The sequence below is a fragment of the Populus nigra genome, chromosome 4, assembly GCF_951802175.1.
Source record: "Populus nigra chromosome 4, ddPopNigr1.1, whole genome shotgun sequence".
NCBI lineage: Eukaryota > Viridiplantae > Streptophyta > Magnoliopsida > Malpighiales > Salicaceae > Populus > Populus nigra.
In genome coordinates, this window is record NC_084855.1 from 14,383,266 (window position 1) to 14,409,622 (window position 26,357).

Sequence of the window (26,357 nt, forward strand, 5' to 3'; positions counted from 1 at the left end):
GGGCTTGCTGTCGTTTATTGATCACAACCAGAATCTGTGTGTAAAACGTTAATCCTCGTGGATCTTACTCTCTAAGCCCACCATTAGTAAGGAAATGGAACCCTAATTATCAAACAAACAAAATCTGATTTTTTTTTCTTAATTTGTTTTGAACCCTTTTGTACTTAATAATAATAATAATAATAATCCTTTTGTCAAAACATCTTGGAAAATTTATCTATGAACTAGCAAATTTACCGAGGTTCAGGCCCTTTGCTTGGTTTGTGAAACACCACGCAAGGCAAGATAAGAGATCACCCCTTGCCAACTCGGTTGTTTTGTGACCTTCAACACTGCAAACTTGCAGTCAGAGAACAAAGAAAATTTAAAAGCCCTACTTTTAATGTTGTCAACCTATTTGAAGCATCTATTTGCAGTTGATGACAGCAGAAATCAGGTGAAATCATGAAAATCACTTCAAGGATAGCTGTTCTGCAATACTGTGGGAGTATTAGAAAATATGGTAAGAGGTTATTTTTTAATATATTTTTTATTTAAATACTAAAATAATATTTTTTTTATTTTTTTTAAATTTATTTTTAACAATAACAATTTAAAAACACTGAAAACAAATAATTTTAAAAAAAAAATCAAATTTTGACGCAGACCGAAACTCAATCTTAAACACCACCTTGTCTCTAACGGACCAATGCATTCATGTATCAAACCACAACCATCCCGAGAACTTATTCTGCTGCAACATAAACACTTCTCAAATTCAACTTCCAAACAAACAAAAAAAACCAGAAAACCAGTTATTATCCTTCTCTTTCTGGGGGATCATGGAGTGTAAAACTTGAAGCTGCACCTATTCAATTTCAGGTAGACAAAATCCAGCCTATGTACAAGTCCTGTTGAGGATGCTGTCTAACAGAGATTGACCAAGCCATACAAACAAAGTTTGCACTAGTACTCTTGAAAAACCTTGCCCCAATTAGCATCCCTATCATTACCAGGGAGTGCGAGGAGACGAGTTGTACTTTGATCAGGACGAGAGGATATATTGACTTACACAGCTTGAAAATAAACTCATAAGAAATGCTTTCACGCGACCACCTTCCAGATCTAGAAGAAACCTTGACATACATTGACATTGAAACAACAGCAAATGCAACCTATGTTGATTTCAAAAGAAGTTCATTATTCTCATAATTCACTAGATTGATGTAGGAAGAGATATCTGGAGGCAAAGAATCATACAATCATAATAAAACTATCTTCACAGTCCACATTAAACCAGATATTGGAGTTATCAAAATGTTCGGCCAATCTGGTTCGAGGAGGCAAGGAAAACTGACTACAATCATGTCAAAGAATCCTGAGCAATGACATAGAACAGGATGTGAAAACTAAAATATTTCAAATGCATATCACCTTCTCAGCCAGTTTAGACAAAGCCAATCTGGAAATGTTAGTTGGTATCAGAGCTATAAACCAGATAGAAAGGAAATATTTATTTGGCAATGGAATCGTCTGAAGATATGCTAGTACATCAGTGCTGTAACTTGAAAAGTCAATGTGAAAGTATTTACTACATATGCATGCCCATGCCGATGGTATGTTGGTAGCATACTCGTGAATATGTTTGCAATGGGATTATCATGAAGATAGGAACCTTTTTTTTACCACTATACTTCGATTTACACATCTTGAAAAGCATACACTAGAGAGTAATTTTGTGAAAACCACAGAAAATTGGTACTAAAAAGTACCTACTACATTTAGTGTTGTTCAAGGTTCCCTGTTCAAGGGCGTATCTTTCAACCCCATTAATTTTATCTTCACAGTTTTCACACCCTCCCTAAAATCTTGATCTGATTCTTTTGTAATTGCAGACTTCAGATTAGCATCTGCTGTTAGTGACTTACCAAAGTTTAATGAGTTGGCCTTAGCTAGAACTTTCCTTCGCTTGTACGTCAAAGGCAGTAACTTTTGATCCTTAAATGCCACTGAGACACTGGATTTACTCGATACCTTCCCTGATTTTCTGACACTGACATCATTTTCACCATTCTTTTGGTGTGAAGAAGAATCCATTAACGTTTCTTGCTTATCATTGCCAACATTTGAAATTGCAGGAACCACTTCTGGAATTCTTGGATAGATTGTGAGATGCTCTTCTTTTAATGGTGCCACACACTGCTCCCCTCCATGATATTGGATACGAAATGGGAATGATTCCAAGGATTTCAGGAAAGAGCCATTAGATTCTCTGTCCACATTTGCCCCCAGATTTTCACCACCAAAGGTATGTGGCCTTGCACCCACTGTATCCAAGGATGACTTGCATTCCTTATTCGGAAACCTTCCCATATCAACTCCAAATAATTTGTGTTTTACCACAACAGAACTTCCATCTAAAGTTGGAAGCGATTCTGGTTTCACATTTCTAGTAGAGCTTTCAGGGAGATTTTGGGTTACTCTAACAATTTCCTGCGGATCTATTAGAAACTGAGGTTGGTCCAGAGTTGAATGAACTCTGTCACCATCAACCTTTTTCCTTAGAAATGGATATTCATGCAGGCTACCTGCATTCTGAAAGCATACAGATGCTGGCAAAGGAGAAAACTTAAAATCCCGTATGCCATGAGTCCTGGCTGGAAAGTTTGATTGCACTCCTCTTGGCACAATGTCTGATTGTTCCAGGTGAAGTGAAGGAGCTTTAGGTACTATTTTCAACACTCCCCTGGGCAATGATCGACGTTTTCCCGAGGAGTCAGCCACAACCATCTTTGAATTGTGATTACGGAATGAATCTTTTCCAGATGCCTTCATCTTTAAAACTCCCTTCGGTCTGCAGTATGGAGCTACAATTTTTGTCCTGTTGGTACACAGAAAGGGTGGTCTTTCTTTTGCTGAACCCTCGGTTTCCACTAGCTTCATCACCTTTGTTTCCAAGTTGTCCACCTCATTTAATAGATGATCATCCTTGGGAGATTCATTAAGATCAAGCACATTGACGCTCTTTTGTTTTCTCCTGTTTTTCCACATAGAAATCTTTTCCTCAATTCCAGGACTCATTCCATACTGATCCCATAACATTCTCATGTTTATAAACGTTTGTATCATCCTGTCATGGTAAGCTCTCAGAGAATGATAATGCTGCTTCCTTTGTAGAAACTGCAAACCTTCTCTGAAGCAAGCCACCTTTGGAGGGTAGAATCCAGCTTTCAATCTTTTCAAAAATTTATCTAGCGGATTCCCAAAATATAGTTCAGTACCATCAAAAAGCTCCTTCATAGTCAGGCAAAATGTCTCGTGGTCCATATCTGGAAGGTAAGCTGACAGGTTGAACCTTTCTTCCTCTGTTAAACACAAATTCCATGTGTCTAGAGATAATATTTCCCTCAAATCTGGAAGATCATAGAGCTCATATGGTATGCTGCAACGCTGACCTTCCACCATACCAAGCTCACAGTTCAATTCAGCAAGTTCACAATCATCTGAATCATTCCCTGAGTCTGCACCCAAAACTGGGTTTTCTCTCATCTGCTTGACTTCACCACTGAAGGAGCAGGAAACTTTATCAGAACTTGAACTCCGATGGCAAATCTTCTGTATGCCCATTGATACAGAAAGTGATGTGAGGGCAATCCTTTGGTTACAGGAACATATCAAATCCCAAATGTGAAACTTAATCACCAGAAGTAATGCCCCTGAAGAGAAGATGGACCGTAGTCATCAAAATCAAAACATTTTAAATGAGAATTCCTTAAAATTTAAACCCCTTATGACAGAACCTAAGAAACAATTCATCAAACTTCACAAACAAAAGAGAGAAAATATTCTAAATTAAGAACTTCAAAATGCGGAAAAATCTGTGTTTTCTTCCATTGAACCACCCAAAAAAAGAAGAAGGAGAAGATGTGGTTGAGTAATATGCAAAAACACGATCAAGCTGTTCCAAATGAAATGCCCAGAATTACTATTAGTTATGGCAATATGACACATCTCATGTTACCTTCTACATTGCTTGCTGCTACAGTTGATATTTCAATCCATGATTGCTTTACTAGAATCACATATCCTATGTATTCTTATATAAGAACAAATTGACAATACATGTACACAAGCAAATGCCACTGCACATTCCAATGTACAGTGCATCTCCACCATAATACCAGATTTCATTGGCATGAACCGGGTCTAACCCAGATCACAAGCAACAAAAATTTTGGAGAATCCAATCTTCAGAAACCGGCAAAGAAAGCTGATTGAAACCAAGCAACCAAACAGAAAATGCTTCTTCCTCTTATATATATATATAAACTCGCAAAATAGGATGCAACAGAATAATAAGTGGATCAAACCCATCAAATCAAATAGAAACCTTCCCAGCTAATTACCCAAAACCATCAACTGATCATTATCACTCGAACAAGGGAACCAACCAAAACCATCAACAGAGACCAAATAAATGAGGAAAAAGAAATAACAGTGGGGGAGTAGAGCATCAAACCTTAAAAGGGCATACAGAGAAGTAACAAAGCACCTGAAATGGAGCTGGAAAGTGGGTTTTTCTCTGTTTTTCTATAGCAGTTGAAATCTGTTAAAACGGAGACCCAAAATGGGCAAGAGTCCCATTTTCGATCTTGGGGTTAGGATATTTAGCCTGGCATCGCTGTCTTTCTCTCCTGCCTAACTTATTCCTCTTTTTGGTTTTTTCTTTTTAGGCTTCTTGGCCTTTCTACTGTAGTGTGTACTGTACATGTACAGCGTACATTGGGAGTATCAGAAAAGACCAAGACCATTACCATAATTATCTGAAACAGCAATGTCACTCTCAAATCTCTAACTGATTTGGTTTCATATAATCCTAGCGGCTCATTTAATCGTTAACAGCCTAAACTGCAGGCCGGTTGCCCCCCCACCCCATGATTTTATTTGTGACCGGTAAGGAGTCACAGGTCAGAGGTCCCAGACCCTTCTGATGAGTGGCCATTGAAGGGCCTACTTGGTGATTCTTCTACCGGTAGAATTTACATCTCAATTTGTAATATTTCTTGTTCAAAAATATATTAATATAACATTTTTTAAAATTTATATTTTTACGAACACGGCTTAAGAAAACGAAGCTTCAATGATTATATCGTGTGAGAGTAAGAGGAAGAGAGTTCTCATGTAGAAACATTTCTAGTTGGCAATGCGGTTAAAAGGTGTTTTTAAAAAAATTTAAAATTTTTTTATTTTAAATTAATATATTTTTAATATTTTTAAATAATTTATAAAAAATAAAAATAAATATTATTTTAATATATTTTAAAATTAAAAACACTTTAAAATAAAATAGTAACACATTTACAAACACCCTTTAAAAATCATCACAAAATGGTGCGAGGCTGATATTTACGGTGGAGGAAGATTCTCATTGATATTGTCAAGATCACGTCACATCATGATTGGATGGTCAAAATTGAGATGGAGGAAACTGGGGTTTTTGTTAAACTGCTTCACCTTTCTAGCAAAGAATAAATGAAGTAATAATTGGGTTTTTTGTTTTTTTAGGAGTTCCTGTGAGAATAGTAAAAATTATTTTTTAAAATATTTTTTTATTTAAAAATTTATTAAAATCATATTTTTATTTTCATTATCTCTTTATTTTTATTAAATAGGTATTATACGAGGTAGAAAATCAATTATTACATGAAATTAGTAAAACTTACTCCTCTTCTCTTTATCCTTTCGATTCATCTTTTCCTCATGAATTGGCAAAGAATTGTATAATTCATCAATGGAAAGTTTATCAATATCCTTATATTTCTCTAATGAACTAACAACGTGATTAGATTTTAGTGTCAAAGATTGAGTTCATTAATATCCTTATTATCGTGAATTTATATTTTATTAATAATTGTCATTATTCATGAAAAATAATATGCGACTCTCTCATATTTATTTTAAGTACTTCGAATCATGTATGAAGTGCTTGAAGTTTGCCTCTCTGCCTTAATAGTTTCTTAATACTTTTTTTTTATCGAATTTCAAATATTTTTTGAGGTAGGGGTGAATAAAAAAATCAAAAAATCAATTAAATCGAGAAAACTAGAAAAAAAATAATTGAAAAACCAAACCATAAAAAAAACCAATTAAAATTTAAAAAAAAAACCGACCGGTTCAGTTTGGTTTTGGTTTTATAAGTCTAAAACTGAAAAAACAAAGTCAAATCGGTTTTTATCCAAAAAAACTGGATTGAACTAAACTGAAACCGGTCAGTTTGAACTAATTTTTATTTTTAAAAAAATAAATTCAGTTTAATTATTTTTTTATGGAGAGAATTAAAGGTTGTTTTTTTACTGATATTGAAAGTTGATCTATTGATACAGAAGGTAGCTGTTACCGTTATATATGCTTAAGGCTGAATTGTTGTCTTAAAAGGGACTTTGATGCTGTTGTTTTTTTCCTGCTACACAGAAGGTGCTCTACTGACGTGGAGATTATTGTTTATATGTGACTCCTACTGCCGGAATTTCTATTATATTTTGAAATTGTTGATGCTGCGTTTTGAAATTGTTGTTGCTGCGTTTTGAAGAAGGTTGACTCGTTGATGAAGGTTGCTATGATTTTCACTGCTATAAAGAGAGTTTTGTTTCTGTTGTGTATGATTTTTTTTAGGAGCAGTACTAGAAAAGACTCAAAACAGCAGCAAGTTTATACATAATAGCATTCTTTTCTTGGGTATCGTTTGGAAATACAAAGCAAATCGTGTTTTATAAAAATTTAAATTTTTTATTAAAAATTAATTTTTTTTATATGTTTTGAATCGTTTTGATGCGTTAATTTTAAAAATAAAAAAATTATTTTAAAGCATTTCAACTTGAAAAATACTTTAAAAAATTACCGCAACTATATTTTTAAATAGGTACTATTGACCGACTCCGATCGATAATGTGAAAGAAATGTCAAGATTAGTTTATTATTTATTCAAATATAAAAACAGACTCTGAATTAATATTATAAAAACAGACTAGTTAACTATTATTATTAAACTCCAATAGTTAAAACACAAACACTCGAGTATTTAACCTCCTAAGCACCTATTCCAACAAAGGATTTTAAATGTTAGGTGAATAAGGATTTTAATTAACCAGTCAAATAAATATTTTAAATATAAATCCTTTTTTTATCTTACAAATCTTTTCTTGAATTAATGTTTTTAACACTTAATTTAGCAAAGAAAAACCTTTTTTATTGCGTGGAGTATTATTTTTTTTTATTGGCAAGTTTTAGCAAATCTTTTTCTTAATCTTTCTTCATGTGTGAAATAAAAGTTATCGTGTATATATTTTTCTCTGATAATATATTCTTTTATTAGCTGAAGTAATTGTAGTTTTCATTACTTGGTGACACGAATAAGAGCTTAATTCTCTGCATTGATCAGAGATCCTAGACCAAGTACAAATACAAATCCTTTCTCAACAATGTCAGCACAAGCTTATCCAACCGAAAGCTTTTCTCTCATCACAATATAATTAACATATATTCCGTTCATGATTATGCGAATAAATTCGATAGGATCACATTTACATCTAAAGAACAATATCCCCCGAAGATGGATCGAGCCAACCGAATTTCCCACTGGCTTCACTGCTTCTGCCGGAATTAGATACCATCGCTTTTATCATGATTCTGACGTCCGACTGAGTTCATGTTCCTAAAGCCAACGACTTTGACCAAGACAGGAAGAATAACTGTATTCGGTTTACTGTTATTATATTTACAGGCGGAGTATAATAAATCGACCGACCAAGCATGTTCCCATCGAGAATAATGGCGTGGAGCTAAAACTGAAGTGACGTTGGGGCGGTGGAGGAAAAGTGAGGAACCTGTCTCGCTGCCTTATAATTTATACACCACTGCAACACCGAGGCAACACAGTGAATCCCCATCCGCATCCTCAACACAACATGGACTACAGTAACAACAATCCTTACCTCCAGTTCGCGCCTGTTCCTCCGGCTACTACTAATGGATATGGGACAAATGGCAACAGTAAGTCTGATCTCGAGTTTAGAGTTCATGAATGCCTTTTATGGCGTTTGTTTTTACTTGTAATCTAAATTGTTTATATTATATTTTGGTATGCTTTCTTTCAGGATCGATGGGGAAGATACGTGATGCTTTGAATCGGTGTGGGAAGAGGGTTGAGCTTGCCACTAGGAAAGCAGAGGTTTATGCTGATAATATCTGGCATCACTGTGAGTTTTTCTTTCCCCTCTTCATGTTACCTTCAATCAGGACTAGTTAAAATTTTCTTGCCTGCCCTTAATACGCACAATCATCAAATTTATTGTCACTTCGCCTTTTGTTTACTTAGCTTACTGGGTTGGTCTTTTCATCCTTCAAAAGATTTAAGTCTAATAGAAAGGTGTCGTCCAACATTGCCTCTGAGCTTGCCTAGTGTAAACAAATAAATAAGTAGGAGAACGTTCCCTTGGTTATTTTTTCCAGGTAAATTATTTTTGTTTGCAATTTCCCAACTGCTTAGAATCAAGCACTTAAGCACGGTGATTAATGGGTGGATCGCCTAGCTCCTTCACCTGGTCTCTTGTAGATATGATCAAATATAAGCTGGGCCGACAAGGTAGCTTGTTCTTGACTGCAAAATTAAGATGCTTATTTGGCCTTTGTCGAGAAACTGAGTGGAGGAACCCTCTTCTTGACTTCATTTTAATTTTTTCTGGATTTGTGAGGATAGTTGAAAGTTGAGGCATGTCTTCACAGAATGGCTATGAGGAAAAACATAGACTAATAAGAAGAGAAAAAGGGAAACAGAGGGAATAGATAAAATTTCTTGGCTTTGAGAACCATGCCACAAATATAAAAGCCACAATTTATTGTGTAATGCAAATTACTTGGTTCTAATTCTCAATTATGGATGCTGTCGTTTAGATTCTAATATGTAATCTTGTTTTCTGAAAACAACAGTCAAGGTTAGTCCTAGTCTAGCCGATGCAGCAATGGCAAGGATTGCTCAAGGGACAAAGGTACTTGCTGAAGGAGGGCATGATAAGGTATTCCAGCAGACATTTGAGGTCTTGCCTGGAGAGAAGCTCTTGAATGCATATGCTTGCTATATATCGACTTCAACTGGACCTGTGATCGGGACACTTTATGTATCCTCCAAAAAAGTGGCCTTTTGCAGCGAGTATCCCTTCTGTTATTATTCCTCCACAGGACAGCAGCAATGGATGTGTTACAAGGTATTACCATCTACTTCATTTCTTAGCAATGCACTCGCTAATCGGTGTCTCATTTCTGCAATCTAAGCTGTTAAATTTTGAGAATAACATGAGGTTTTCCATGTCCTCTTACTTGAGTAGCATTAAAAACTCTCACGTCGCGATTTAAAATCATTACAGGTTTCTTTGACTTGAAATCGAGAAATGATTAATTTTGAACTCACCCAACAGCTATTTCTTTGCAAGGCTTTAACAATTGTTTGAGCACTTTGAACTGGGCCCTTTTATTTGGTTGCCCATTTTTAACAATTTTGATTCAAAGTTTTAGCAAGCAGCTGATCGATTCACCTTTTATTTTACAGATAGTTTTTTCTGATATTGTTCAACTGCCACAATATGTATATCTGTAGGTTGTGGTGCAACTTGATCGATTGAGAGCAGTGAATCCTTCTTCAAACAGAGCGAACCATTCCGAAAAATACATCCAGATTGTAACAAAGGATGGTCAGGAGTTCTGGTTCACGGGGTTCATATCATATGACAAGGCACTAAAGCAATTATGCGAGGCTTGACAGCAGTCTCGCGACTCATCTGGGGCAATTCCTGTGGCGCAAAGCTCGTGATCTTGCTCCCATACCGTGGCATACTTAACAGATATGACAGAAGATTAGTGCTTTTAAATAACTGAAATAATACAGGCTTGGTTATCGATGGCAATGAATGTTAAACTGGAAAATCTTAGTCCGTCTTCCGTGTTGGGAATTTGCTTAGAAACCCACTAGTCACCTAATATGATGATTGATGGTTTTGAATGTATAGTTTCTTGATATTTCCTGCTTTCCAGTTTCTTTGTCCAGAAGCTTTGTCGTTCCTTCTTTCCAGTTTCTTTCTCCAGAAGCTTTGTCGTTCTAGCAAAGCGCCTCCAAAGAGGGAAAATGCTCATGAACTGATATTTCTCCTTCTATAATAAATCAGAGAGCTTGCACGTTAGCATAGGTATGAACTTTCCAAGGAAAAACAACGCGGCATTCGATTTTGGAACTTGCGCCTCTAAAACTTTTATATACGCACAGCATGCTTGATTTTATGGGCTCCTCCGTTCACAAATAGAAGTACTCAGTCCAGTAAAAGATAAACAAATTACAGATTAAAAAAATAAACTAAAAGATCTCTTTTTTTATTATGCACGCACTGACATTTCATTGTTTGTCCTCCGAGATAACATTCAATGAAAAGAGAATTGGAGGATAAAATAGTCTTTTTATAATATTTATTTGTCATTATCGATTTCAACCGGTAAATCCATCTTCTCAATTTTTTTTCAATATATTAAAATGACTTAACTATCCTTAAAAATAAAATAACACCCAAAAACTTTTTAGTCTGTTTATTTTTTAAAAACAATAAAATGACACAAATACTTCTAAAAGCAAAATTTACTAAATTATTTTTCAAGAGCTTTTTTATATTTTTATTATGATTTTTTGTTATAATTAAATGCATTGAAGAGCAATTTAGTAATTTTATAATTATAAATATTATTAAAAAAATAATTGATGTTTGTAATGCATACTTCATCACATGGGTAGGTCTTGCATTTTTGAAGCAATGCATGTAGTGTCGCTCATGGCAAAACATTAGCTTCTAGGGCGGCATTGGAAAGTGTTTGATGGTGTTTTTTTCTTCTTCTTTTTTTCTTTTTTTTCTCTTTTCCATTTGAATCCTGCATCCAAACCCTTCAATTTCTCATATCAGCCTTCAATTTAGTTTTCCTTTGAATTTGATCGATATTTTTTTTATTATTATTTATTTTATTTGAAATAATTTATAGAATTAAAATTTATTTTCAATTTCAACCTTCTTCAATTTTTTTCAACTATCAAACTTGATCTTTATTCTTTAGATTATTTTTATTATTATTATTTTCTTGATTTATTTTATTTTTCAATCTCATATCTTATCATATTATTTCATTTAATTTTTATCCCAAATTTGGTCCTCATTCTTTTAATTGCTATTTTTTTTCCTTTTCTTGATTTATGTTATTTTTCAATTTCATCCCTCACTGATCTTTTTTATTTAATTGTTATACCAAATTTGGTTCTTATTGTTTTTATTGCTATTTGATTTGATTTTTTTTAATTTTGGATGGTTGAGAATTTTGCTTCGTGATTTTTACGGGCTTACCTTCAATAAGGTAACTTAGTCTCATGACTCGGGTCACGAGTGTTGAAAATTGACCTGATTTGACTTTAGTCTTTATTTATGTTATTTTTTAAATAAAGATTTAATTTCATTCTTCAAAATTAGGTTGTTAGACCTTTAACTTCATGATTTTTCCTATTTTTCTTTTTATGGGGTTATCTCAATCTTATATCCTGGGTTGTGGGTTAATCAAGTTAACCCTAGTTGACTCAAGGTTTTTTTCAACGCTTTTTTTAATTGATTCTTTTTCTAGTTTTGCCTTTTATTATTTAGTTTGCTATAAATTTAACCTTTATAGTTTTATTCGTTTTATTTTGTACAAGGTTATGACAGCCTCACAAGTGAGATGTAAGTTTGGCATGTTGATTAAAGTCATGTTTTTTGTCTTTTTAAAAAATTAATTTTTCAGTTTTTCCTTTAATGTTTGATTTGGCTGGTGATTGAGCTTTAGATTTCTTTTATTTTTTTTATGAGATTATCTCGTTCTTATTCAAATTTTGTTTTGTTATTGAATAAGATTGTTGAGATCTTTTAAAAATATTTAAAGGATATCTTTTCATAATATTGATAAGCATTCATTTCTCTTGATTAGTCATTGTCGTTTCTTTTATTGTCATTGACTTTTTTTATATAATCATGTTATTAAATTAACTGAGTTTATTGAACCTATTCGACTTAATGACCCAGATTTCAAATCTTTCTTACTCCTTTGCAAACACTATCATCATTGGAGCATTTTTTTTATGTTGAGAAAAATTTGACCCAATTCATGACATAAAGCATGCTACCTATGTAGTCTTTTCTATATTATATCCGAGTTTGTATTGTTTGTCAATTGATAATTAACCAATTCAATATTCATGTTTCCATTTTTATAAGTTCAATAATAATCATTTCTTTTTATTAATTTGATTTAATCATTTTGCATGAGGTCTAGGATACAATCCAAGTTAATCCATGTCAATCTCGAAATGATATCATATCATTTTTTAATAAAATAATATTATTTTATATAAAAACTAAAAAAAACAATTGCTTAGAGTTCACTTCACTAGTTTTCATTTGGATATTGGTAGGTCAATTATATGTTGATCCTTTAAGTTACTTATATTTATTCAAGTTAATATCCAAACTGATTTGTAAAGCATTGTAATCTAGTAAAGTTTTGGATTTGATAGATTAGCAAGTTTATCCATTAGGTAAAGCTAAATTTTAAAAAAAAACTAAAAAAGATAAGAGATTCATTGTGCACACACTCATATTTTAATACGGATTCACATAGTAAAACGAAGGTTTTTCCAGTCTCAAACAAAATCATTTAATAAGCTATCAAGAGAAAATGTCTTTTTCATGAGGTTTATTTATCATTATTATGTTGATTAGTCGCAAATCAATTTTTTTTTTACAGTTTAGGTGTGCAATAAATGACTTAAATATCCTTAAAAGAAAAGAATTAAAACTGAGGCATAAGAGCTTTTTAATTTTTTAATGCTTTAATTACACAGTAAAATGATTTAATTTCCACTAAAAGCAAAAAAAAAATATCACCCAAGCTTATCTTCGTCATCATTTCATTATATTTCCTAGTTACACTCAATTTAAATAAGGGGCACTTTAGTCTTTTAATAAATATAAATATAAATAAAAAATAAAAAGTGGAAAACACGTCCTATACATATCTTAGCGAATAAGAGGATCTTGTACTTTTTAGGTGACACATGTGTCACCTCTTAGCAATCAAATGCCACATTCTGTAATGGTATTGGAAATTTCACAACATTCTCTTTTTGGTGATCAGACATGTGCTCATGACAGAGCTATGATTGATCTTCAATAGACTTTTTTTCTTATCCTTTTTTTTCTCCCTCCTTGTCTTGGATTTCATGTTAGCACTTCCAAAAATCAAATATGTCCTGTCAATTTGTATTTATATCAATTTTGATCATTGTTATTTTGATTTTTATTTCTTTTCTTTTAAGGCTTTTGAAGTTGTTGTTTTGTTTTTCAGTTATTTCTCTCAATATTTATTTCATTTAATTTTTACATTTAATTTGTTTATGATTCTTTTAATTGTTATTTTTTTTTGTGTTAATCTTTTTTCTTGACTTGTTGTTTTTTAATTTTGCACTTCATCATTTTATTTGTTTTAGTTTTTATATTTAGTTTAGTCATCATTCTTTTGATTGCTATTTTTCTATTTTTAATTTTTTTTGATTTTTTTCTCAATTTCATTCCTCAATATATATTTTTTTATTTTTTTATCCAATTTGATCTTCATTCTTTAATTGTTATTTATTTTGTTTTTGAATTTTAGACGATTATGGATTTTTCGTTGTGATTTTTTCATGTTTGCCTTCTATATTATAATCTCGGTCTCATATCCCGTGTCAAGAGTTTGAAAAGTAGCCCAATTTAACTTTGTTTGTTTTATAGGTCTTTTTTTTAATTTTATTCTTCAACATTATGTTATGAACCTTCAGCTTTGTGATTTTTTTCATTTTTTTTGTGGGTTTATCCCAATTTCATATCCTAACTCGCACATGTTAGTCAAGTTAACTCGGATTGACTCGAATTTTTTTTATTTTTTTTAAAAATGATTTTTTTACCTTTTTATAATTTAGTTTGCTTGAAAGTTGACTTTCATTGTTTTATTCAGTTTAGTTGGTGTGAGTTTATCCTCGTTTTATGATCGGACCATGAATTTAGCATGCTGACTTAAGTAATTTTTTTTGTCATTTTTTAAAATTAATTTTTAATTAAAGAGAAAAGCATTGTTTGGCTTAGTTAGCTTAGATCCTCTTTGAGATAAAATGCAAAAAAGTCCTAATTTTCAGTTCGTCTTTCATTGTTTTCTTGGTTGATAATTAAGTTTTGGATTTCTTTTATTTTTCTTATAAAATTATACCATTTTCATTCAATTTTTATTTTATTATAAAATAAAATCGTTATATATTTTAAAAATATTTAGAAGTATATTTTTATAACATTAACAACTATTTATTTTTTTATTAGTCATTATTTTTTTTAATACCATTTAATTTTTTATAATTATATTGCTAATTTAACTAATTTTATTAATCAGGTTTCGGATTTCTTTTGCTCATTTATCATCTTCTAAATATATTTTTTTTACATTAAAAAAAAATCCAATCCAACTAATGGCGTACGGCGAGCCACCTAGCTACCTTCCTTCTCATACAACTAAAATGAATATAACTATCTGTCCGGGAATGAGAGAAAAATTATTAAAATATATCATTAATTAACAATCAAAGATGGGATGGGATGGGATGGGATACATCCACACCGTGTCATAACTCGTAACTAACAGATGACGTCCCCACACCGGAGAGGATAAAGTTGCAAGCGGTGGGCACCGATCGTCGAGCCTTATGGGAATGAGGGTTTTTATATAAAAAATTGATTTTATTTTTAAATTAATCTTTATTTTTATTTTCTAGATTATTTTAATATATTAATATTAAAAATATTTTTAATTTGTTTTTAAAAAATCATTTTAATACGGCATTTGCCATCACTGTTGACATGGGCGCGCAGCTGAGCTGCACAAAAAGCCAAGAAAGATTCCTTACTTCCCCCGTTCGATTGTCTTTCTTCACCACCTTCCCATTCTCTCGTTTACTCTCACCTTTCCTCCCATATTTAGGGTCGTCCACATACCCTCATAAAGTGATCACGGCTTTCTTCATTTGTCACGTACCTATCTACTACTTCGTGGGTATTTCCATTTTCTTCTCTTATCCAGCAAGCAGGCAATGGCAAGTCCTCTGTATCATGGCACTCTCTTCTTAGTCGTAGCTGCTCTCTTTACCTTCCACTCTCAGGTACTTGCTTACCAGTCGCAAGCTCTTCTCCTTCATGTTATAATCCGATCTTCTACGTTTCAGCCTTTTATGCTCTACTAGAGATACATCTGCGCCTGTTCGGATTTTTGTTCCCAATTTTGGCGGTTGAGTGAACTACTTTTTTGAACATTTTAAATTTGAATTAGATAATGATTATGTGGAAGTTACTATTTTTGGATTATATGGAAATAGAGAAGGAAATCTGTTGTAGTACAGATGGATGAAGCAGTGACAGACACGGAGTTTTGATATTTAGTTAATTGCTCAGTCATCGGGTCTTTCCTCGGACAAACCTAGACCTCAGTCTGAGGATTGATTGCTTTCAATTCCATAATCTCTTACTTCTAGACACTTTTTATTAATATTTCTGCAAGTGTTTCATTGCAACCCGCCGATTAAGTTAATGAAGAGGTAGATCTGCTATTGATTTTTGGTTTCTAGTTCGAGTTGTTTTAGGGGGCTTTACTAGTCAAACATATGCAAAAGTGAGAACATGTAATAAAAGCATCTTTATAGGAGGAATCGATACAAAAATTTGATCTTGTGAATACAAATGAGTAGGAGGTTGTTATGTTTGTTAATCGGACAGTATTATCTTGAACTAGTTTCCTTTCTTTGTGTTTTGATTCTTGAAGGTTACTATTCTAAGTTTGAATTTATCGAATGTAATCTGGTCAACAGGTTATTGCGGTGGAACCAGTTTCCAAGCTCAAACTCAATTCTAGGATCCTTCAGGTGTTTTGTTTAACATATTTTTTTTTCTTTGGCAATTTGAATGATTCTTTTGCTTGCAAATTATTTATGTTTCTTGTGCTTTCACTATGATTGTGCAGGATTCAATAGTTCAAAAGGTCAATGAAAATCCCGATGCTGGATGGGAAGCTACCATGAATCCTCAATTTTCCAATTACTCTGTGAGTGTTCATCTGGAAAGACCTTGGTTATTGAGGAATTATTCAGTATTTTTGAAGTTGTACTCTCCCACTCCCACATAAAGATGGGACCTATGAATAATTTTCATGATGGTCCCATGTTTATGTTGTTGTACTAGAACTCCCGGTATACCTAATAATTTCTCTTGTTGGTTCATGGGAGAGTGAGAGAAGGAGATTGTTTTAGTTCCTCTTTTATATTGTTTCATTCATTTATATTTAGGTTTACTCTAATCCTTTATTCCTGATAGTTAACATTTCCAGTTTCTTTGCTGCATAGGTTGGGGAATTCAAGTACCTTCTTGGAGTCAAACCAACACCCAAAAAGGAACTAAGAGGTGTTCCTCTAGTAAGGCATCCAAAATCCATGAAATTACCAAAAGAATTTGATGCAAGAACCGCTTGGCCACATTGTAGCACCATTGGAAGAATTCTTGGTCAGTTGCTACCTGTTTGCATTGCATGGTTCTCTGTTTTTGTCTATTTAATTTTCAAGGTGCTGATGCTTTGCTCCTTTATATGGCAAATGCTGGATCAACTTCAAAATGATAGATCAGGTAAAAAGAATGTTTTTCTTTCTTTCTCTTGGATTTTGTCTAAATAAACCTTGAAAGTTCTCAAGACGTTTCAAATTTGATAATCCAGGGTCACTGTGGATCCTGTTGGGCATTTGGTGCTGTTGAATCACTATCAGATCGTTTTTGCATCCATTATGGCATGGTAACTGAATCTTATGATTCAAATTAGTTATTCATATTTGAACAAAAATTGTTGACTAATTATGCTGTTCCATATAATCACACGCGTCCTTTTATTCCAGAACCTCTCTCTATCCGTCAATGACCTCTTAGCTTGCTGTGGCTGGATGTGCGGTGATGGTTGTGATGGGGGTTATCCAATTGATGCATGGAGATATTTTGTCCAATCTGGTGTTGTCACTGAGGAGGTACTAGTTTCTGGCTTTGCATATTACCTTGACCCTTGATATCTTTCCTCTTAGTTTCGATTGCTTAACTAGATACCAAGAGGGCACCCCATTTTGATCATGCCCAATCTGTTCCACAATCATGATCTTTATCAAAAATTTCATCTGGCAGTGTGATCCATACTTTGATGATATTGGCTGTTCTCACCCTGGTTGCGAGCCAGGATTTCCTACTCCAAAGTGTGAAAGAAAATGTGCCGATAAGAACAAGCTCTGGGCAGAGTCCAAGCACTTTAGTGTTAATGCATATAGAATTGATTCTGATCCCCACAGCATCATGGCTGAAGTTTCCATGAACGGACCAGTAGAGGTGGCCTTCACTGTTTATGAGGTAAAAACTCGGTTCATTCTCTTTTGCTGACACTTGATGCACTTGATTCTTTTGCAGTGCTTAAACTATAGCTTGCTTATTAAGTTGGAAGAAATTCTGAGTTTTAGACAAGCAGGGATAACATCAGTGGGAGTTTGCTAACATTTGATCTCATAAGAATCTCGTTTTTAGCTGTACTTGCACTTTCATTCATGCGGGACGAACGCCATTATTAATTTATCATACAAGTATATGCAAATTATGCCCATAGAAAAAGTTGTACGCAAATTGCATGAAGATAGATGTTCCTGGGAAATACACCTTGTACACTTATTTAATTGAAATAATCCGTTTACCATTCTACAGGATTTTGCTCATTACAAATCAGGAGTTTACAAGCACATAACAGGTGATGTCATGGGAGGCCATGCTGTTAAGCTTATCGGGTGGGGGACTTCTGATGACGGGGAGGATTATTGGGTATGTGTTAATAATACCATTACTTTTTCCAGATTCCATGTCCATTGTTTCTCATATAATATTAGTATAATTATGTACTCTCTTTTTGTCGCAGCTTCTTGCTAACCAGTGGAATAGAGGCTGGGGCGATGTAGGTTCTTTTGATCAGAATCTCTCCATGTTGAATTACTGTCATAAAAGTTTTCTCAAACGCTAACTTGCAATTTCATTTTGAATGACAGGATGGTTACTTTAAAATCAAAAGAGGAACAAATGAGTGTGGTATTGAAGAGGATGTTGTTGCTGGTTTGCCTTCAACCAGGAACCTTGTCAGAGAAGTTGCCAAGATCGATGCCCATGAGCATGCCTCGGCGTGATAATGGATTATCCCTTTTCAAATTGATGTGATTTATGTACGAATCATGTGCTTTAGCGATAAATTATCCTATAGTTTGATCTCAACTGCACAAGGGATGCTTTCTTCAACAGTACTCAATTTGATTGAAATAATATGTGAAAGATGCCATAGTTTGATCCTTCTACACTCTTATTTTGGCTCATCATGAACGGACCAAATGATTATAGGAATTAGGAGTTGGAGAATGACATTAGGACAAAAAAAATAACAGGGAAAATTATATTTAGCCTGCAATAATTTGATTGTTTTTTCTTGTGTTTTAAGAAATTATATTTTATATCTTTAAAATAAAATAAAATAAAAGATAAACTTACCTTTATATGATACAACATAAACACAAAAACTACATTTACATAGATTTGGATTCTCTCTTTGTATAATTTCTTCTCCCCCTCTCTGCAAACACAGAAATCACATATCACTTTGAGTGCCAGGCATCACCAAATTCAAATCTTGAGCAACCAAATGTCTAATTCCTGGAAGATTCAATGTAGTGGTGATTCATAGTCAAATTGATCAGTCTGAGGAATTTCATTACAATTTTGAATTCAAGTTTATGATTCAGCTTGGTATAACAATAACTTGTATCGAGACATCAATACTACAGAAACTGAACCTTCACCCAACACCAATGAAAAAACATGAATGAAAAGCATGGAACATGCAATGAAACTTGATTAATTTTTTATTAAGTCAAAGTAGTTTAATGAAGAATCAAAATAAAAGAATTTTCTCTCACACATAATAAATTATTATGAAATCAAAATCTATATAAAAAAAACTTAATTACAAGTTAAATAACCATATTTATATAAGGAAAAACATCATAAACAAGATTAGAAAAATAATAAAAGAGTTCTAAATAAAATAGAGAAAAAAAAAATATTAAATTAACTAGAAAACTAATACAATTCTTGTATAACAACTTCTGGACTTTATCACAAGACCTTCATGAAGTCCGATCACTATGAAATTTTAATCGTATATAAAACAAGGCCTTTAAAATCATCTAAAAAACTTTCAGTTCAATCCAACGGCTGGGTCAGAAATTATGTTTGTCAGTGTAAAGCTGTGTATTAAAAAATATAAGCCCAAAACCACCTCTAATGTCCTTGAATGATAACGAAACCTTATCAATGAGAAAATTCACAAAATAAAAGCAAACACAAGAGTTGACATTGAAACTCTTGCCAAAACAATCCCAATTGTTGCCATCTATATTGTCCTTGTAGTAAAAGAGTTATTTCTAAATAAGAAGTCCACAAATTATAAGGAAACAATTATCGAAAGTCATACAACAACTTTTGCAACACATTTCCAAACTTCAATTGATCTGCAATTTTAACCCAATATAATGCAAGACTTCTGAAAACTTATGATAAAATTTTAGTTTGATAGAATAGTTGAATTAAAAATTATGCTTGTTAGAGTAAAATTTAATATGATTGTCCAACAATTGCATGGATCGTATCAATATAGTTTGTGAGGATTTTTTTATGGTAGGATGATTGGCTAATTTTTTGACAAAATAGCACATGCCAAAAAATTATTTTTTGAAAGTGTTATAAAGTTATTAGAGTTTAGAATATAAAGTGTAATTTTTTAAAATACAAAAAGTAAAACAAAAAAATGATCAAACTATAGAAGACTTGATGTAATTTTCTCAAAATAATACAATGACCAAACTAAGATAAAATTGAAAATAGAGGGACCATACAAACATCGCTAACTGATAGTTCTTAGATTCTTCGCCTTGGTCACCTAAGATTTGAAAATCTTGTCATATTAGTCCATAAACTTTAATTTTGGCCGCTTGAGATATTATACTTTTAGTTATCTGTCGTGCATTGTCTCTCCATTCAAACACGTCACTTACATTACAAGGTGCCTGCTAACATAGTTTAGATTATAGTTTTGAAACCCGACCCGATGGTCGACCCGGTCTAATGACCGGGTCACGGGTCAGATGGATTGACCCGGGTCAACCCAAAAAAAAAACCAGCAAGCAGAAGGGGTATTGAATTCAAGTCTGGGCCTTGGATGTTTAAGAAAAATCAATACATTGACTTCTCAGTGGCGCTTAGAGCAAAGTGATCATGAAACATGTGTGGCTGATCTTTCATGTTTTCTTTTATAAGCATTTGGCTCATTCCCTAGCGCACGCACACACGCAGCACACATACACAGAAGAAAGAAAAAAAAATAGAAAACCCAGAGAGCAAGAGAAAAATTAATTAACTTTTCTTTCCTAGCCGCTGGTGACTTCTTCTTCTCCAGCAACAACACCTTGGTCACATACCAGCTCAGCCATTATGATCTCAAACGTGAACAGTTTCCTTCTTCAGCAGCAAGCAGCCTCTATCAACCGTGAGCTTCAATCACGCCAATAATAGTATGAGTTCATCCCCAAGCATCAACAACTTTGCTTTCAACTAAGAATCTCATCCCCAACATTGGTTTTGGTCAAGATTAGCAGCAGCTCAGCCTCAGCCATATCTATCAACTGTAAGCTTCAATCACATGACCTTAACGCGTCACTTTTCGTTCTCTTTCCTGTCCGTGAAGGTGGATCAAAGAAAGGTATCTTGTTTCTCTCCTGGAGATTCACTTTTCCGACTAATGACAGAGCCCCCCGGCTAGGAGGCATTTATTCGTCTTCATCGTTTAAAACGATGTAGTTTAATGTGTCTGTATAAAAAAAAAAGAGACCGGGTCTCAGCCGGGTCGATCGGGTTTTTCCGGGCCAACTTCCAGACGGGTTTTTACTTAGACCCAGACCGGTTCTAGGCTCGGGTCGGCCGGGTCCCAGATCAACCCGTCGGGCCGGTCCGGGTTTCAAAACTGTGGTTTAGATCAAGAGATCAATGATTTAGATGGTGTCATGTGCACAGATATTAATCTAGAAATAAATAAATGAAAATTAAAAACCAAAATTAAATAAAAGAATAAAAATCTTTTTATCCTTTTCTTTTTCAAAAAAAAAAAATAAATTTTGCAAATAACTTTTTTTTATTCCCTATTTAATTTTTCTTAATTGAAGTTATTCATCCATGCAGCTAAATTAAAACTATTGACTTTATGATTTTTTAGACTTCGTTTGACATTATAGTAGCAGTTATAATTTAAAATATATTTTATTTTGAAATATATTAAAATAATATATTTTTTTATTTTTTAAAAATGATTTTTGATATCAACAAATTATAATGATCTAAAAACATAAAAGAAACTTAATAAATTTTTTTTAATTTTTTTTTAAAATAAGGTTTCCATCGCATTCCGAACAAGTTAAGGGTAATACAGCAGTCCAAACACTATTAAAACACTATTAGGTTAAAATTAATTTTTTAAGTTTTTTTAAGAGGATTATACAAGTGCACTTTAAGCGGTTATGGGCCTGTTTGTTTCTGCGTTTCAAAAGCGCTTTTGACAAAATTTAAAAAAATTTTATTTTTTTATTAACTTCAAATTAATATGTTTTTAGTGTTTTCAAATCATTTTGATGTGCTGATGTCAAAAATGATTTTTAAAAAATAAAAAAACATCATTAGCATGTATTTTAACACGAAAAACTATTTGAAAAGCAACTGTAACCACACTGCCAAACAAACCCTATATATACATGTGTGTGTGTGTATGTGGTTTTGGGCTTTTCAACCAATCTGTGCTGGCGTCCCAAATCCAATAAGAAGGGACAACTGACGGATATTTCTATCTTCTCCTTCCTTCGCCAAACACGACAGAGGAAGACGAGCAAATGGAAACTAATCTCTGCTTTTCCACTCTGCTGTTGCTTCTCATCGGTGCCATCTTTACCTTTCAGTCTCAGGTACAAACTTCTTTTTTCTCAAAATAATAATAATTATGGGAAACCCGATCGTCTTCTTTTCAGTTTTAATATTCATCTTTGTACAAAATTATATTTCCAATCTTGGTGGATATCGGATTTTACACTTGTTAGAGAGCCCGATAGACATGATCAAGCTTAATTTGTGTTTCTCGATTACATAGAAACAACAACAAATGACCGTATCTCCTAACAATTAGGTAGAAAAAAGAAGAAGAAGCAGAAATTGTGATGTCAAATCGCACCATAGTCACCTGCAGAGAAACAAACCTCAATCTCTGAAGATTATGAGGATGGATGAGACGATTTCTAAAATTGATTGATTTTTTTTTAATAAAGAAATACAACTTCATCATGACAATTTGCTTACTGAACAATTTTGATTATATTCTTGGGGCTTTTTATTTTATTGGAATCTTCGAACTATTTTTTTTCTGGATATTAATGTATTTTGCTCCCGTTGTTGGATGTCCCGTCTTTATGTGTTGAATTTCGGAAGTTACTATTTTAGTGTTGGATTGGTTAAGCAATGCGACTGTCTACAGGTTATCGCAGTGGAACCAGTCTCCGTTCTCAAGCTGAACTCCAGGATTCTTCAGGTACTTCTTTTCTTTAGCTGGTCTTATATGAAGTCCTTTTGTGTTGAATGTTTCTCTCCTTTTGGTTTTGCTCTGACAATGCAGGATTCAATACTTAAAAAAGTCAATGGAAATCCCAAAGCTGGATGGAAAGCTACCATGAACCATCATTTTTCCAATTACACTGTGAGTGTTTAACTGACAGGACATTTATATATATATATATATAATTGATTGATATAGTTCTAAGACTTCCCTTCTTTTTTTTTTATTTACATATAGGTGGATATAGGTGCTTTTCTTTTTAATTGCTAATATTTCATCTTTTATGCATAGGTTGCCCAATTCAAGCATCTTCTTGGAGTCAAACCAACACCAAAAGAGGAGCTGAGGGGAATTCCTGTAATAAGTCATCCAAAATCCTTGAGATTGCCAGAAGAATTCGATGCCAGAACAGCTTGGCCACAGTGCAGTACCATTGGAAAAATTCTAGGTCATTTGCTTTCTTGCTTTCTAATTTTCATGGTTGTCTTCATGGTGCTGATTCTTCTCTATTTTATATGGCAAATGGCGGACCAATTTCCAAATTGAAGATCAGGTAACTTTATGTTGCTATTTATCTTTTAATCAAATCATATAAATAATTCGTACTGGTTTTCATCATGTTTGGACTTTGATAAACCAGGGTCATTGTGGATCCTGCTGGGCATTTGGTGCTGTCGAATCGCTATCTGATCGATTTTGTATCCATTATGGCATGGTATGTAACCGAGTTTTGTGATTGAAGTTGACTTTTTTCATATTGTCCATCATAAGTATTATAGTGTTTTATTGCAGAACATCTCTCTGTCAGTCAATGATCTCTTAGCATGCTGTGGCTTTTTGTGTGGAAGTGGTTGTGATGGAGGATATCCAATTTCTGCATGGAGATACTTTGTCCACCATGGTGTTGTTACGGAGGAGGTACTAGTTTATGTCATTGCCCATTAACAAGTCAGATTTTTTCAACAATGATGATTGCGGAATAGAAAATTAAGGGTTATCACTCTTTGGCCATGCCTAATATACCTTACCTTATGTCTTACAAAATGTTATTGCTTTAGTCTGATGGCTTCTGACCATGGCTGATATACTCATTCCAATGGTGAACACATTTTTCATCTGCAGTGTGATCCATACTTTGATGATATTGGCTGTTCTCACCCTGGTTGTGAGCCTGGATATCCCACGCCAAAGTGCGCGCGGAAGTGTGTCAATAAGAACCAGCTCTGGAAGAAGTCAAAGCACTATGGTGTCAAGCCGTACAGAATTGATTCTGATCCCGACAGTATCATGGCAGAAATTTATAAGAATGGGCCAGTTGAGGTGGCCTTCACTGTTTATGAGGTGAAAATGTGCCTATTTCATTATTTTTTACTTGCATTCGTTTAACTTTTGATGTGGTTGAGAATAACTTAATACTCTGAAGAAACTATGAACTATTGCTTTGTGTGGAGGAACAACCTCTGAGGGTATGATATGTTTGGTTGCTTAAAATATGGAACTCCTTCTCTACTTTTACTATTACTACTCATATATACAAGACACAAGTTGCCTATAATTACAAATTGGTTATGTGCAATTGCCGTAGGACTGAAAACATAGGAGTTATGTCTTATTTGATTGTAATAGACTGCTCACCATTTTACAGGATTTTGCTCATTATAAATCGGGAGTCTACAAGCACATAACAGGTGGCATGATGGGAGGCCATGCTGTTAAGCTTATTGGTTGGGGAACTTCTGAAGATGGGGAAGCTTATTGGGTATGTTAGACTGCTTATCTCTTTTTCCCCAGATTTTATAGCCATTAGTTTTCCATGACTATATAATTGCTCTCCTTTTGCAGCTTCTTGCCAACCAGTGGAATAGAGGCTGGGGTGATGTAAGTTCCTGTCAAAACTCTCACGTTAAATAAACTGAACACAAAATGTTTCTTCTTGAATGCTGAAGCACAATTTTTTTAAAATGACAGGATGGTTACTTCAAGATTAGAAGGGGAACAAATGAGTGTGGTATTGAAGGGGATGTGGTTGCTGGTTTGCCCTCAACCAGGAATCTTGTTAGAGAGGTTGTGAGTATAGATGCTCGTGAGGATGCTTCGGCATGAAATCAGACTAATTATTATATCTCGAAGTGCTGTAATTTATGTATCAATATTGGATTCTTGTGATTAGAAATGGGCTTTCGCTGTATGCATGGGACGAAACCAGGTACATGCATCCATGTAAACTGTTATCTTAGTTGAAATTTGCTATCTGTGTGAGAATCAAACAGTATGTAGATATTGTATCATTTGATATTTACTGATAACATAATATTCACCTTCTTGGCGTGTATCACATCCCATCTTCTGCTTCCATCATCCGCCGCTAGACATTTCCAGGTTTATTGGGCAATCTGCTTCTATATGTTAATAATGAAAACTCAAGGAGGTTCGTAATCTACCTTAGAGGATGGGATGACCCTGTTTATGTTGGTATCTAGCATATGAAATTGCTTGTTGAATTATATTTTCATCAGCAGCAAAATGCCTACTTAGCTGTGCTGCTATAACAACAGCAGTTATGATTTAGAAAGTTGAATCTATTTCGTACAAGCTCCTCTAAGGCAAGTTGGATTGCTGTTCAAGGGAATGACACTGGTTGTTGTTGCACTTCATTCCCGTGTCTGGAATGAAGATTGCTCTGGTTTTTATTTGTCTGGAATGAAAATCTAGCTTGCCATGTCTAGTTTGTTATGCTGCTGTTAACTGTAGCGAATGGCATAACGTTTTCCATGTGATCAGAATGCGGTGGCGGTGGCGGAGTCGGGTGTGGAACGCAGCAAGGACTGAGAAAGAAGAGGAGATTCTGATGGATAGCATGTCTTTATAGCATCGATTATGCAATAAAGGTAAAGACATCGAATCATTCAACGGCGTAGTTGTCCAGGATGACTAGTACCATCTCGATCATGGTCCGAGTGCGCCTTTTGCAAATCATATCACTTTTGTTTTTCTGCACGTTTCTTGTTGTGAGCCGTGTATCATTCACATTTACAAAAGTTAATTATAGTTTTTACACCTCATCATGTCAACCAAATGATAATTTAAGATTAAGAATTATCACTAGTAATAATTGTTATTAATATTATTTCATAAAAAAAAAAGGTGGTCAAAGATAGAGCAAAATTATCATTCAGAAGATAATGCAAACAGTAAGTAATGTTTTATATTAAGCTAGGGGTTATTTTTTAAAATGCTAAAGAATTATTATTGGTAATAATTATTTTTTTAAAAAATTTATTTTTGATATCAGCATATCAATACAATTCAAAAACATAAAAAAAATTTAATTTAAAGCAAAAAAAATTTAAATTTTTTTGTTTGTTTTTGAATTTTAAGTTGGTTAATACTCTGAAATCTATAAATTTATTGTAAGAAATAAAAGTTTTGAACTCTACCTAGATGGTTAAGAGAGTATTCATACCTTTTGAATCTTGTTATTTTTAGAAAAGGAA

General features: G+C 33.6%; 4 protein-coding genes across 6 annotated transcripts; 3 read left to right on the plus strand and 1 right to left on the minus strand.

Annotated features, from left to right (window-relative positions):
- Positions 1-1,469: 1,469 nt before the first annotated feature.
- Positions 1,470-4,850, minus strand: LOC133690826 (uncharacterized). Of its 2 annotated transcripts, none has more exons than XM_062111095.1 (2): positions 4,532-4,850; positions 1,470-3,695 (listed from the first exon to the last, which is right to left on the minus strand). In XM_062111095.1, the coding sequence occupies exon 2, from the start codon at positions 3,604-3,606 to the stop codon at positions 1,771-1,773; it is 1,836 nt and encodes a 611-aa protein (XP_061967079.1). In that variant the 5' UTR covers positions 3,607-3,695; positions 4,532-4,850; the 3' UTR covers positions 1,470-1,770. The 2 variants fall into 2 exon arrangements, with proteins under 2 accessions (XP_061967079.1, XP_061967078.1); XM_062111094.1 differs by having other exon boundaries at positions 4,499-4,847.
- A 2,788-nt stretch (positions 4,851-7,638) lies between these two features.
- On the plus strand, positions 7,639-10,061 carry LOC133692667 (GEM-like protein 1). Its single transcript, XM_062113768.1, has 4 exons — positions 7,639-8,028; positions 8,133-8,234; positions 8,965-9,239; positions 9,629-10,061. The coding sequence occupies exons 1-4, from the start codon at positions 7,944-7,946 to the stop codon at positions 9,788-9,790; spliced, it is 624 nt and encodes a 207-aa protein (XP_061969752.1). The 5' UTR covers positions 7,639-7,943; the 3' UTR covers positions 9,791-10,061.
- A 4,943-nt stretch (positions 10,062-15,004) lies between these two features.
- On the plus strand, positions 15,005-18,513 carry LOC133692668 (cathepsin B-like protease 3). The gene is made up of 10 exons (XM_062113769.1): positions 15,005-15,268; positions 15,971-16,024; positions 16,123-16,203; positions 16,502-16,717; positions 16,867-16,941; positions 17,042-17,167; positions 17,319-17,537; positions 17,883-17,996; positions 18,091-18,126; positions 18,218-18,513. Exons 1-10 carry the CDS (start codon positions 15,200-15,202, stop codon positions 18,350-18,352), a joined length of 1,125 nt encoding a protein of 374 aa, XP_061969753.1. The 5' UTR covers positions 15,005-15,199; the 3' UTR covers positions 18,353-18,513.
- Positions 18,514-22,036: 3,523 nt separating this feature from the next.
- Positions 22,037-25,198, plus strand: LOC133692676 (cathepsin B-like protease 2). 2 transcript variants are annotated; one of them, XM_062113777.1, is made up of 11 exons: positions 22,066-22,222; positions 22,786-22,839; positions 22,924-23,004; positions 23,155-23,311; positions 23,412-23,416; positions 23,504-23,578; positions 23,656-23,781; positions 23,986-24,204; positions 24,509-24,622; positions 24,706-24,741; positions 24,832-25,198. In XM_062113777.1, the coding sequence occupies exons 1-11, from the start codon at positions 22,151-22,153 to the stop codon at positions 24,964-24,966; spliced, it is 1,074 nt and encodes a 357-aa protein (XP_061969761.1). In that variant the 5' UTR covers positions 22,066-22,150; the 3' UTR covers positions 24,967-25,198. The 2 variants fall into 2 exon arrangements, with proteins under 2 accessions (XP_061969763.1, XP_061969761.1); XM_062113779.1 differs by lacking the exon at positions 23,412-23,416 and having other exon boundaries at positions 22,037-22,222; positions 23,155-23,363; positions 23,500-23,578.
- Positions 25,199-26,357: the final 1,159 nt, after the last annotated feature.